Source organism: Hyperolius riggenbachi, chromosome 4 (assembly GCF_040937935.1).
Source record: "Hyperolius riggenbachi isolate aHypRig1 chromosome 4, aHypRig1.pri, whole genome shotgun sequence".
NCBI lineage: Eukaryota > Metazoa > Chordata > Amphibia > Anura > Hyperoliidae > Hyperolius > Hyperolius riggenbachi.
This window is the reverse complement of record NC_090649.1, coordinates 207,614,166-207,627,860: the sequence shown is the minus strand read 5'-3', so window position 1 is coordinate 207,627,860 and position 13,695 is coordinate 207,614,166. Positions and strand designations below refer to the sequence as shown.

The 13,695-nt window shown below is 43.3% G+C and overlaps 1 protein-coding gene across 3 annotated transcripts in view; it reads left to right on the top strand.

The window, feature by feature from the left end:
- Positions 1 to 13,695, top strand: part of ARMC9 (armadillo repeat containing 9) — a 294,287-nt gene that overhangs the window by 21,810 nt on the left and 258,782 nt on the right. For all 3 annotated transcript variants that reach the window (XM_068281283.1, XM_068281282.1, XM_068281281.1), the window contains exons 2-3: positions 1,756 to 1,844; positions 12,117 to 12,242. In XM_068281283.1, coding sequence (XP_068137384.1) covers positions 1,794 to 1,844; positions 12,117 to 12,242 — 177 coding nt within the window. In that variant the 5' untranslated portion in view covers positions 1,756 to 1,793. The remainder of the gene's footprint in view (positions 1 to 1,755; positions 1,845 to 12,116; positions 12,243 to 13,695) is intronic.

Below are 13,695 nucleotides of genomic sequence, written 5' to 3'. Positions count from 1 at the left end.
GTATTGGAGGTGAAGCCCTAAATCATCAGGGAGGCTATATGGGGGAGGGGGGGTGTCACTAGACACCAGGGAGCTGTCGAGGAGAAAGGGGCCATTAGGCACAAGGAAACTTTATAATGGAGGGAGGTGGCCACTACATATTAAGGTTGGCCCTCAAATTGGTCCTAGTGTTCAATTCCGGCCAACTTTATATTTGAGTTTGACACCCCTGTGCTAGGGAAACTATTTGTTTAGGTGCTCTCATAAGATAATATAGAAATTTTAATTGCCTAATGAACAGGAAGTGAATGTGTGCAATTCAATGAATGGTCTGGAATCTCTGAAAGGTTTCTATGTCCGTGTTTGCACCATTTGCAAATATTTTCCCTCGCTTTCTCTGTTACTGACAGTGTCACCAAGAATAGGGAATGAAGTGAAATAGCTCTATTAGGGACAAGTATAAAAATAAAAGAATCATTTTCTGTAATGTGGATGATCCAGAGGCTTTGCGCAATCCTTTTCCTCACCACTGCTTGCTGGGACCCTCTTCATGATAGTGCCCCCATGTGTACAAGGGCAGCCGCCCTGCACACCTGCAAGTACGGCCCATACCTGAACAGCAGCACAAAGCCGGTTGTGCATGGAGGAACAAGCCGTCCATGAGTGGGCACTGTGCTACTGTACACAGTGCAGCCATGCTCGTACATGGACAAGCTGCACAAACAAGATGTGAGAGAAAAGTGAAAAAATGAAAGTAATGGTACTAAGCATAGAGTGATTGCACTTTAAAGTGTGGCACTTTTCTCTGTGTGTTTAGTAGACTTAGGCTCACCTCAGTACCTGGGTGTTAGCCCAAAAACTGACTGAAAGGGAGGAGGAAACTCTGTAACACTTATAAGTTTTAGCTCCTACATGGAAATGTAACTCACTAAATAGCAGTACTGTAATAATGTTATGCCATCATTTCATAAACCAATTCCATCCACAAATTGATCTTGAGACTTTTTTTCTTAATATCACTAGAAGTCATATTTGTTTTTAGCCAGTTTAGGATGACTGAGCATGTTTCACATTCTTACTCATCAGGAGATTCATTTTATAGCATATCAGTTCATGATGAAATAACCACACCAAGTATATCTAGAATTTAATTTGCAATGAAATGACTTTTACTTGTAATTGATAAAAGACGGCGGAAGCTATGATTATTAATCGGTCGTTCGAGAGAGCCCATGCAGAGTCTCTGCATTATCCCTACACTTATGGGGAATATGGAGCTGGACAATGCACGAGGCTGGGAATGAAGCAGTTAGGAGGCAACGTTATATAATTTACAGCATTGTTTGTCACATGAATGTAAATATAAGATTTTCCCAATGTGCAGATGTATTCTGTCATTTCTATTTGAAGGATACCTGACTTGAGGCAAAGCTACCTAAGCTAAGTATAGAAGCAGGTTCATGCTGGAGCCACATACCTCTGTGCGGTGTCTGTACTGCTCCTCATTTCCCCCAGGTCCCTGTATGTAACCCCAATCCTTGAAAAATGTACTTAAAACTAAAGTAACATTTTTAGATGGAAAGAGTGAGACGTGTGTGTGTGTGTGTGTGTGTGTGTGTGTGTGTGTGTGTGTGTGTACGACAGACAATGCACAGAGGTATATGGATCCAGCATGATCATACCTCTGTGCCCACCTTAGATAGCTTTGCCTTGGATCGGGTGTGTTTTTAAGACAATGCGCTACTCATGCAGTTTTGTTTTGTCTTTGTTTTTAAGTCATCGTGCTATGCGGAAGAGAAGAGGTATATCATAAAATGGGTGATATTTTGGCTTATGAAGCAGATCTACTTGGTTTAGTGAAAGAGGTAAGTTTTTTTTGTTTTTATTTTATTTTGTTTCTTGATGGAAGCGTCAGGCGTGTCCTCACATAATCCCCTAGTAGTGTAGTCATAATGACTGCAGAGGTTGTTCTGAACTAGGAAAGCTGCACCAGGGGTACTTACATGTCCTCCTGTCAGGGCTGGGCCAAGGCAAAGGCAAGAAAGGGCTCCAGTCTCAGGGCGCAGTGTAGAAGGAGGCACTCAACTCACTCAGCTATCATTCCCCATTGTGTTTGAAGCAGAAAGAAATAAGAAAAAGGGATATACTGTATTGAAGTGACTGCAAACCAGATAACTAGAAATTAAGGTGTTGGGGGGGGGGGGGGGGGGGGGGAAGTGCCTCTTAGTCTAATATCAATCAGTGTGTGATGGCTTGTGTAGGAGGGACGCACTTTGGTGTCTCAGCCTTGGGTGCTGGAGAACCTTGTCCCGGTTCTGCCAACAGTCACTGCACGAGCTTTCATTTGGTTCTGTAGTGGTAATAATCACCTCGGTGTGTGCTTTGAATAGTGGTTATTTTTCCTCCTTCTCTGCTTAAGCATAAGGGATGGTCAATAAGATGCAATTCCATGTTTATCCAAGATTATGCAAATTTTATGCATTTTGAAAATGGACTAATCAGTTCCCTCTGAGGTGGAATTTGATTGGTCTATAAATTTGCATGAAAAGTTTTCAAAATCTTGCATCAACAATGATTTACATCTCATTGACCATCCCTAGCTTACACATTTCTCAAGCAGTGGTTATCCTTGGAGAGCTGGTTTTGATAATTTTTTTTCATGTTATTATTATACATGTAGTGCCCCATGGTTCTGTAGATACATAACAGCCTGTAACTTGTGCGTTGGTGAGTCTATCCAAAACCTACAGTGGTGTAGGCAGACCACCAGTACCCAGTGCAATTACTGAGATGGGGCCTCCAAGTCCTCCCCCTGCTCAGTTGTACTGCGGCAAATCAAACTCGCCATATTTCTTCTAGTGTGATTAAAGCACCACAGTGACTCCCACAATTGCCCAGGAATTGTCTTATGCTCCATGTACCAGCTGCCACTGTCAATTCCTACATATAACCAGTGTAACAATAATGTATCTATAATAAAACCAACAGTCAGTGTCATTCTTTTTAAGCCTTGTACACGCTTTTAATTATGATTAGCCAATCATCAACCAATTTTACCACCTCCTTTTAGTATGAGAGTCAACAGATATTGAATATTATCAGCAGATTGTGTAGGTAATCCCTCCTACTACATCACGGTACTAAAATTGGTTAGTGATTGGCCAGTCATAATAGAAAGTGGCTTTAGCAAAGCATACTAAGGTTTTATATAAAACATTTTTTTTGTAGTGGACAGTTTTTAGAATAAAACCTGGTGCACACATTGAATTTTGATTGGACAATTTTACCAAATCCGTATAGAATGAGGGCTAATGGAATTGTGAATACTATGAACAGATTGTGTAGGCGAGTTCTCATACTACATGGGAGTACAGCAACGTCTCTAAACATAAACACAAACACGTTGGTACTCACCGCTGTCAAAGCTGTTGAAATGTGGAGGCCAGAAGGTGGTCGGCAGCCGTGCCAGTGGTCAGAGGGTGGTCGTCAGCCATGCCAGAGGTCAGAGAATGGTCATTAGCCATGCCAGAGGTCAGATTCTATAGTGTGCTTGTCAGCTATGCCAGAGGTCATATTTGAGAGGGTGGTTGTCAGACATTCCAGAGTTCAGAAGCTGGAAAGGTTGGGCCTTCACCTGCTGAATTGTGGTAGCTAATTATGGCAGCAACAGTGCCCCTAACCCGTAACCCTCTCCTTGGCTGAGCTGGTGGTGGTACAGCAGATTCAGAACTTGAGTCCCTGTTGCTCTCAGTCAGGGACTCAGAATTGGCAGTCAGAAGTTATTCCGCATCAGAATTCTCAACTTCCTCCCCTTTACTGCTGCTGTTCTGCAGAATGGTGCAGTGTTCTCCCCAGGCTCTTTTAGCCGGGTGCTCCACCCGGCTAGATTTTGTGACCACCCGGCTGTCATCGGCTCAGCTCCTCACCTCCTCCTATGCTGTAAGCAGAGTTGCCCTGCATTTTCATCTCGCCCCACCCGGCTACTTTTTCATGCCACCCGGCTTCTTTTTCATGCCACCCGGCTGGAAACAAATTCTGGGGAGAACACTGTGGTGCATGCGTCTTCTGCGCTGTACCGCCTCTTGGCTATCTCAGATCAGCAATATAAAGGCAGGCAGGTGGGTAAATACATTTTTTTTTATTTCAGTTTCAAGTATCTTTTTATTAGAAAGCTTCAAAGAACAGTGTTACAAAATATTGCAATAGTACAAAAGTTCACAATGAAAAAACATCAAAATTCGAATTGAATCAAGTAATAAACAGTAACATTAGGAACAGACAAGCTGGTCATATCTAATACAGGACTGCTGATTGATTCCACTGGGAATGACATGGGTACATTTATGAGGTAAAAGGAGTAAATTACTAAGACAAGAAATATAGCATCTAAGGATACATAGGGGGTACTGATATGCCAATGGCTAGAGGCATAAAAACCCAGAGGGTCAAGGGATTAACATGCAAACAGTATTCATGCAGAAAGATCAAGGAGGCTGTATCCCTATAATCTTTTCAAGGAGACCAAGTTTTGAGGAAAAACTCCAGTCTTTCAGCCAGCCATACATTTATTTTTTTTTACAACATTGTGCAGTCCACTTCGCTAATAACTGTTGTAAGAGGTGCCTAGAGCGCCAATTAGCTGCAATATGTGTTTTGGCTGCATTCGCTATGTGCTGCATAAGTCTATGATCTGGGTGCTGGAGAGCTTACATTTTTATTGATTTATTTATTTATTAGGGGAATTTAAGAAAATAAACCTAGGGGGTAAAAAATGTATGTGCGTAAGATATACACAAATGCTATGTATGTCAAAAAAACCAAACCTACTACTGCTCAATGTGGAAAAAGCTGACAAAAGATGGAGGAGAGGGATTAATGGTCTAGGAGAGGTCTCTTTAATAAAGAAAAAAAATGAAGATCCACAGTGAACTCACAGTCCTGGAATGATCAAATGCTGCTGTCCCCTCAAATGAGCAGAATCGACAATCTGAGGTGAAATAGCAACAGTAGAAAAGTAAGTATTTTTATTTAAAAAAAATTTTATGAATGACTACTGCCATTGGCTTTGACAGTAGTCATTCAAGCAATCTATCTTTGGGAACACGTTTCCATTCACCAATCATAGGGCAGCTGGGCGGCATCGTAAATGCAAGTGGTGGGAGATCATGGGCGAATATGTGTATCTATGTCCCTAGAGCCAGGATGAAGTTTCAAGGGGTGTAGATATACTGCCACCGATCCTGGAAGTGGTTAAAAGGGCAACAGCCCCTTGAAAAAGCCAAAAAGAAGAAACAACAAAACCTATGCCAACATGGCTACGTGGTGACAGAAATCTGTACAGATTTGGTAAAAATTAAAAAGGAATGTTCTATTGTTGGTGGAATTGATCATGTATAGAGTGCATAGTATGATAAATCGATGGATTGACACTTTCTTGACTTAGGTCAATAGTGTTTTCACATTGTATGCTTATTTAAAATCAGTCTCACAGAAATTGCAAATTACTTCTTAGGGTCTTCTTTGACTGGACATTTCCCCTTGATGTCACACTGTTGACCACCCTTTACTGCTCCAAGCCCTCATGGTATTCATGATTTCACCCTTTTAACCACTTAACGACCGCCCACTGCACATGGGTGGCCGGAAAGTGGACCCCGCAAGGACCGCCGCATGTACAAGAGGCGGCGGTCCTTGTACGGGCATAGGCGGAGCGATCGCGTCGTCCGTGACGCGATCCTCTGCCGGGGACTGGCTCCGCCCCCCTTGCGCTGTAACCCGCCGGCCGTTTGGAAGCGCCAGCGGGTTACTAGCACCTGGATCGCCGCATACAAAGTGTATAATACACTTTGTAATGTATACAATGTGTATTATACAGGCTGCCTCCTGCCCTGGTGGTCCCAGTGTCTGAGGGACCACCAGGGCAGGCTGCAGCCACCCTAGTCTGCACCCAAGCACACTGATTTCCCCCCCCCTGCCCCCTGATCGCCCACAGCACCCCTCAGACCCCCCCCTGCCCACCCCCCAGACCACTGTTTGCACCCAATCACCCCCCTAATCACCCATCAATCACTCCCTGTCACTATCTGTCAACGCTATTTTTTTTAATGCCCTAAACTCCCCCCTGCTCGCTCCTGATCACCCCCCTACCCCTCAGATTCTCCCCAGACCCCCCCCCCCCCTGTGTACTGTACGCATCAATCCCCCTGATGACCTGTCAATCACCCATCAATCACCCCCTGTCACTGCCACCCATCAATCAGCCCCTAACCTGCCCCTTGCGGGCAATCTGATCACCCACCCACACCAATAGATCGCCCGCAGATCCGATGTCAGATCACCTCCCAAGTGCAGTGTTTACATCTGTTCTCTACCCTAAACACCCACTAATTACCCATCAATCACCCCCTGTCACTGCTACCTATCAGATTAGACCCCTATCTGCCCCTAGGGCACTCAATCACCCGCCCACACCCTCAGAACGCCCTCAGACCCCAGCTCTGATCACCTCGCCAGTGCATTGCTTGCATCTATTCCCCCCTCTAATCACACCTTGAGACACCCATCAATCACCTCCTGTCACCCCCTAGCACACCTACCCATCAGATCAGGCCCTAATTTGCCCCGTGTGGGCTCCTGATCACTCGGCCAAACCCTCAGATCCCCCTCAGCCCCCCTTCCGATCACCTCCCCAGTGCATTGATTGCATCTATTTTCCCCTCTAACCACCCCCTGAGACACCCATCAATCACCTCCTGTCACCCCCCCTAGCACTCCTATCTATCAGATCAGGCCCAATAAAACCTGTCATCTAAAAGGCCACCCTGCTTATGACCGGTTCCCCAAAATTCGCCCCCTCATAGACCACCTGTCATCAAAATTTGCAGATGCTTCTACCCCTGAACAGTCATTTTGAGACATTTGGTTTCCAGACTACTCAAGGTTTTGGGCCCGTAAAATGCCAGAGCGGTATAGGAACCCCACAAGTGACCCCATTTTAGAAAAAAGACACCCCAAGGTATTAGGTGTATGACGAGTTCATAGAAGATTTTATCTTTTGTCAAAAGTTAGCGGAAATTGATTTTTATTGGGTTTTTTTTTCACAAAGGCCTGGTGCACACCAAAAACCGCTAGCAGATCCGCAATATGCTAGCAGATTTTGAAACGCTTTTTCTTATTTTTCTGTAGCGTTTCAGCTAGCATTTTGCGGTTTTGTGAAGCGTTTTTGGTGTAGTAGATTTCATGTATTGTTACAGTAAAGCTGTTACTGAACAGCTACTGTAACGAAAAACGCCTGGCAAACCGCTCTGAAGTGCCGTTTTTCAGAGCGGTTTGCGTTTTTCCTATACTTAACATTGAGGCAGAAACGCATCCGCAATCCAAAATCTGCAGCAGCCCGGGAGTATGCGTTTCTGCAAAACGCCTCCTGCTCTGGTGTGCACCAGCCCATTGAAATACATTAACCTAGCGGATTTGCACCCGCAAGCGGATCGCAAACCGCAGCAGAACCGCTCTGGTGTGCACTAGGCCAAAGTGTCATTTTTCACTAACTTGTGACAAAAAATAAAATCTTCTATGAACTCGCCATACACCTAACGGAATACTTTGGGGTGTCTTCTTTCTAAAATGGGGTCACTTGTGGGGTTCCTATACTGCCCTGCTCAGGAGAAGTAGTATAATGTGTTTTGGGGTGTATTTTTACACATACCCATGCTGGGTGGGAGAAATCTCTCTGTAAATGGACAATTGTGTGTAAAAAAAAAATCATAGAAGATTTTATTTTTTGTCACAAGTTAGCGGAAAATGACACTTTGTGAAAAAAAAAAAACAATTAAAATCAATTTCCGCTAACTTGTGACAAAAAATAAAATCCTCTATGAACTCACCATACTCCTAACAGAATACCTTGGGGTGTCTTCTTTCTAAAATGGGGTCACTTGTGGGGTTCCTATACTGCCCTGGCATTTTAGGGGCCCTAAACCGTGAGGAGTAGTCTTGAAACAAAAATGACCTGTGAAATCCTAAAGGTACTCATTGGACTTTGGGCCCCTTAGCGCAGTTAGGGTGCAAAAAAGTACCACACATGTGGTATCGCCGTACTCAGGAGAAGTAGTATAATGTGTTTTGGGGTGTATTTTTACACATACCTATGCTGAGTGGGAGAAATATCTCTGTAAATGGACAATTGTGTGTAAAAAAAAAATCAAACAATTGTCATTTAGAGAGATATTTCTCCCACCCAGCATGGGTGTGTGTAAAAATACACCCCAAAACACATTATACTACTTCTCCTGAGTACGGCAATACCACATGTGTGGCACTTTTTTTGCAGCCTAACTGCGCTAAGGGGCCCAAAGTCCAATGAGCACCTTTAGGCTTTACAGGGGTGCTTACAATTAGGCACCCCCCAAAATGCAAGGACAGTAAACACACCCCACAAATTACCCCATTTTGGAAAGTAGACACTTCAAGGTATTCAGAGAGGAGCATAGTGAGTCCGTGGCAGATTTCATTTTTTTTGTCGCAAGTTAGAAGAAATGGAAACTTCTTTTTTTTTTTGTCACAAAGTGTCATTTTCCGCTAACTTGTGACAAAAAATAAAATCTTCTATGAACTCGCCATGCCTCTCAGTGAATACTTTGGGATGTCTTCTTTCCAAAATGGGGTCATTTGGGGGGTATTTATACTATCCTGGAATTCTAGCCCCTCATGAAACATGTCAGGTGGTCAGAAAAATCATAGATGCTTCAAAATGGGAAAAATCACTTTTTGCACCATAGTTTGTAAACGATATAACTTTTACCCAAACCAATCAATATAGGCTGAATGGGTTTTTTTTAATTAAAAACATGTTTGTCCACATTTTTCGTGCTGCATGTATACAGAAATTTTACTTTATTTGAAAAATGTCAGCACAGAAAGTAAAAAAAATCATTTTTTTGCCAAAATTCATGTCTTTTTTGATGAATATAATAAAAAGTAAAAATCGCAGGAGCACCAAAAGAAAGCTTTATTAGTGACAAGAAAAGGAGCCAAAATTCATTTAGGTGGTAGGTTGTATGAGCGAGCAATAAACCGTGAAAGCTGCAGTGGTCTGAATGGAAAAAAAAGTGCCTGGTCCTTAAGGGGGGTAAAGCCCACGGTCCTCAAGTGGTTAATAGCACTCCTTTTACTTATTAGACAGATAGTCCATGATCTCCTTCATTGTTGCTCTCCCTCATTTTTCTATATTGGAGTCCCCAAAGGGAACCTTAACCTAGAGGGATATGAATGTTTCCTTTTAAACAATACCAGTTGCTTGTTAGTCCCGTTAATCCAGCGCAGGAGTCTTGGGCGCAGCTAGCGCCACCATAGGCTGTAATAGGAATTACGGCTATAGCAGCGCACAGGGAGTAACCTTGGCGCCGTCAGAAGACGGAGCTGAAGTTACTTTGAAAACACAATAATTCGGCTTCCAGCAATTGCTGTACTATTGTACTACTGTACTACCCATACTATGGCGCTATACTGGGCACTATACCAGCTATACTGTGGCACTATACTAGCCATGCTGTGGCACTATAATAGCCATACTGTGGCACTATAATAGCCATACTGTGGCACTATAATAGCCATACTGTGGCACTATACTAGCCATACTGTGGCACTATACTAGCCATGCTGGGCACTATACTAGCCATACTGGGCACTATACTAGCTATATTGGGGCACTACCTACCCATACTGGGCACTATATTAGCTATACTGGGCACTCTACTGGGGCACTACCTACCCATACTGGGACTATACCAGCTATACTGGCCACTATACTAGCTATCACTTTAAACATTAGATGCGCTCACGGCTGAAATAAAGAGAAAAGTCACTTCACAAAGTCACCATCCAGTGATTTGAACAATGTCCAGCTGAATGTCCCAGGACTCTAGAGGATTTCTTCAATCAACAGCCAACATGTCATAAAAGGAAAAAACACAGAAAAGGGGACATAGCGTAATCCAATTTATACAAGCGTTGCCCGTCACCGCTCAAAGTACACCTCTGTGCCTGGACACACTCCCCCCTGAGTGCCCGCACTCACCCAATCAACCTCCAACAAATCCGGAGGTAAGGATATACAGCATGAGCGGGAGACAAGGCAGGGATCAACCACCACGACCAGATTCTAGGACTCAAAACAGCGCCAGATAGTATAAAATCATTTAATAAAGTACGGGTAAAAAAGTATCACACTCACAAGCGTAGGAGGTAAACAGGCATGTAGCAAATATGCGGATGCAGTCCCGGGTAGCCGCTCACACACACGCTGCCTCAGACCTTCCTTTCCTGCGACTTCCTGGTTGTACCGGTCATGTGACGTAGCTCCGCCCTATGCATTTCGTCATGAAAATGACTCATCAGGGGCTCACGTCACTCTAGCTATGCCAGCTCATATATTCCCTCAACCAAACCCTCCCACCTGCTTAGCTCCACCTTATATTAAGGAGGACCTTATTTTAATATAAGGTGGAGCTAAGCAGGTGGGAGGGTTTGGTTGAGGGAATATATGAGCCGGCATAGCTAGAGTGACGTGAGCCCCTGATGAGTCATTTTCATGACGAAATGCATAGGGCGGAGCTACGTCACATGACCGGTACAACCAGGAAGTCGCAGGAAAGGAAGGTCTGAGGCAGCGTGTGTGTGAGCGGCTACCCGGGACTGCATCCGCATATTTGCTACATGCCTGTTTACCTCCTACGCTTGTGAGTGTGATACTTTTTTACCCGTACTTTATTAAATGATTTTATACTATCTGGCGCTGTTTTGAGTCCTAGAATCTGGTCGTGGTGGTTGATCCCTGCCTTGTCTCCCGCTCATGCTGTATATCCTTACCTCCGGATTTGTTGGAGGTTGATTGGGTGAGTGCGGGCACTCAGGGGGGAGTGTGTCCAGGCACAGAGGTGTACTTTGAGCGGTGACGGGCAACGCTTGTATAAATTGGATTACGCTATGTCCCCTTTTCTGTGTTTTTTCCTTTTATGACATGTTGGCTGTTGATTGAAGAAATCCTCTAGAGTCCTGGGACATTCAGCTGGACATTGTTCAAATCACTGGATGGTGACTTTGTGAAGTGACTTTTCTCTTTATTTCAGCCGTGAGCGCATCTAATGTTTAAAGTGACATTTGGTGACAATTTACAGTATTGTGTTTAGTGCGCTCCATGTGTATTTCTTTATCCATTAGCGCAGCTTTATTTTTGATTTATTACTATACTAGCTATACTGGGACACTATACTAGCTTTACTGGGGCACTATGCTAGCTATACTGGGGACTATACTAGCTATACTGGGGTAACAATACTAGCTATACTGGGGCAACTAAGCTAGCTATGCCGCCGCACCCCCCCCATCCCCCCAACCCGCCCTGATACCCCTACAACTCAGGAACTTGCACCTCATTTTTTTCAGTGCTGCATACTATACTGGCAGTTATAAATAATGGATATCAATGTAAAACATTACATTACATTGTTAAAATGGCTATTAATGGCTTATAAGGAGGACTTGCAACTATTACTACAAATGAGAAAGACGTGCTTTTTTATTGATATGTCTTGATATATCTTGGTTTACCACCAGATCTGAATTGTAATGAGTTGATGGATTATACTAAGAAATGAGAAAAGGCAGTGATCATTCCTTCCTAATGTGACAACATTATGTACCTATTTGATTATTTCCCAAATGACTATATATACATATGTGGTGAGTGACGAGGGTGAATATGAGTCTGTACAACGTAAATATTATTCATTCAGCTTGCAGAACCAATGTTAGTCTTCCCATGACCTGCTGTGGGCCCCTCATCAAACAATCATTTCATGCTCTGGCTTCCGTTTTACAGAATGTGCCTGAAAACCAGCCTACGTGGCTCCTCTCATATACATAAATCCTTATGTAGCACTAATTGCTCCCTCTTTCCTTAAGCCATTAACTTAAATACCACCTAAGTACACTTGGACACGGTTGAAGGTTTTCAGAAAAGTATGAATATATTACGCAAATATTCAACTTTATTAAACCATAAATATATGTACTTTTAATATACAATTGCACTCTTTACAGTGTATAATTCCCCAGTAATAAGTGATGCTTTGTGTTAGTTCCTAGGTTTTGGGGAGTTCAATGAGACCCTGAAAAGCTTCTCAAAAGAATGTAAGGTTAAAGGAAAACCTCTCCCAAAAGGTGAAGGATCTGCTATCCGGGACTCCAAGACTTTGCTTATACAGGTAAGTGCATTGTTGTGATTAAAATGAAGTGCTGATTAAAATGACTGGATGATCAGTTAATTGGGAGCACTTTTTTTTTTTTTTTTTTTTTTTTTTTTTTTTTTTTTTGCCAACAGACCAGCTTGGCTAAAGATACATACCCACGACGTGACTTTTCCTCGACCGATGATTTTTTGCGTGACGAGCAATGGTTTCTGCGTTCTCACAACACGGGTACGTGTGCATGATTAGACAAATGATTGTCAGGGTGGATAAGATCCCCAATGACTCCCATGCCAAGTACCCGCTATCATTTGAACTCTCGTTCGAGCCAGTCATGTGCCATCGCTTGACGATAGGCGTTCTTACGGGTGGGAAGATGGATTGTGAAGCGCTCGTTCATCGGGCCTTGTTGCTGAGTGTTCCCTGATACATCTAGCAGTGAGTACGTGGCATTAGGCTCCCCATTCTGCTTGTTCCTTTTCCCTGAGCTCCCTTGCTTGTGTGCATCCAAGGGGAGAAATGGGCGCAAAATATCAGATAGCAAAGTCATCATACTCACCTCTAACTTGCTTCCTGTCCAGTCGGTCACCTTCTGGGAATAAATCAGCTCAACTGATTTTCTGCAGCTCCCCTTCTGTGTCCAAGACTTTATGGCCTATATGCAATTAACTTTTTCTCTTAGGAGATAACGTTTCATCTTCTCTTTAAAATAACTTTTCAACAGTTTTGCTGAAAAAGTAGCTGAAAAAGTACTGCTAAATTCGTTTGAGTTCTTTCTTGCTTGCTCGTGGTTTATAAGGCATTTTATTGACAAGGTGAGAAAATATCAGGAGAAAACTTAGAAGAAAAAGTGAATTGCATATGGGCCTTTGTGTCGGAAAAGAAAGCTCAAGCTTCTCCTGTGTTAGGCTTGTTTTACATGGGCGGCAGGCCATCAATCATTCATAGCTTGTCAACTGCTCCGATTGGCCAAATATGAGTGTTTGTGTAGTAATCTTCTACTGTGGTGACTACTTGTGAATATTCACATGCCTACAGATGTCCTTTTTCTTAGCTTTTTTTTGGGGGGGGGGGGGGGGGGGGGTTAACTTGGTTTTTGAGACGGTGGACCAGATTTACTAAGGTTCCTCCTGAGCTGAAGAACATATGTTATCCTGTTATCCTGAAACCTTAGCCTTCATTTAATAACTGCTTTTAGGTGGCAACAGTTTACAACCCTGTCTTGGGTTATATCAGATCACAGCGAGGCTTGTTGAAGGTTTAATGGATTTAAATGTATGCTATTGCTGACACATGCAACACTCACAGCAAGAACCTTGTTGATAAATAAAAAAACACACTGTATTTATTAATAAAAAAATATTTCTCACTGGGGTCTATGCAGTCAAGTGCAATAACACAGATGGTCATAAGGCCCCTTTAGCATCACTTGCTGATGTGCAACTGTAGCCCAAGCCCACTGATCATGTAG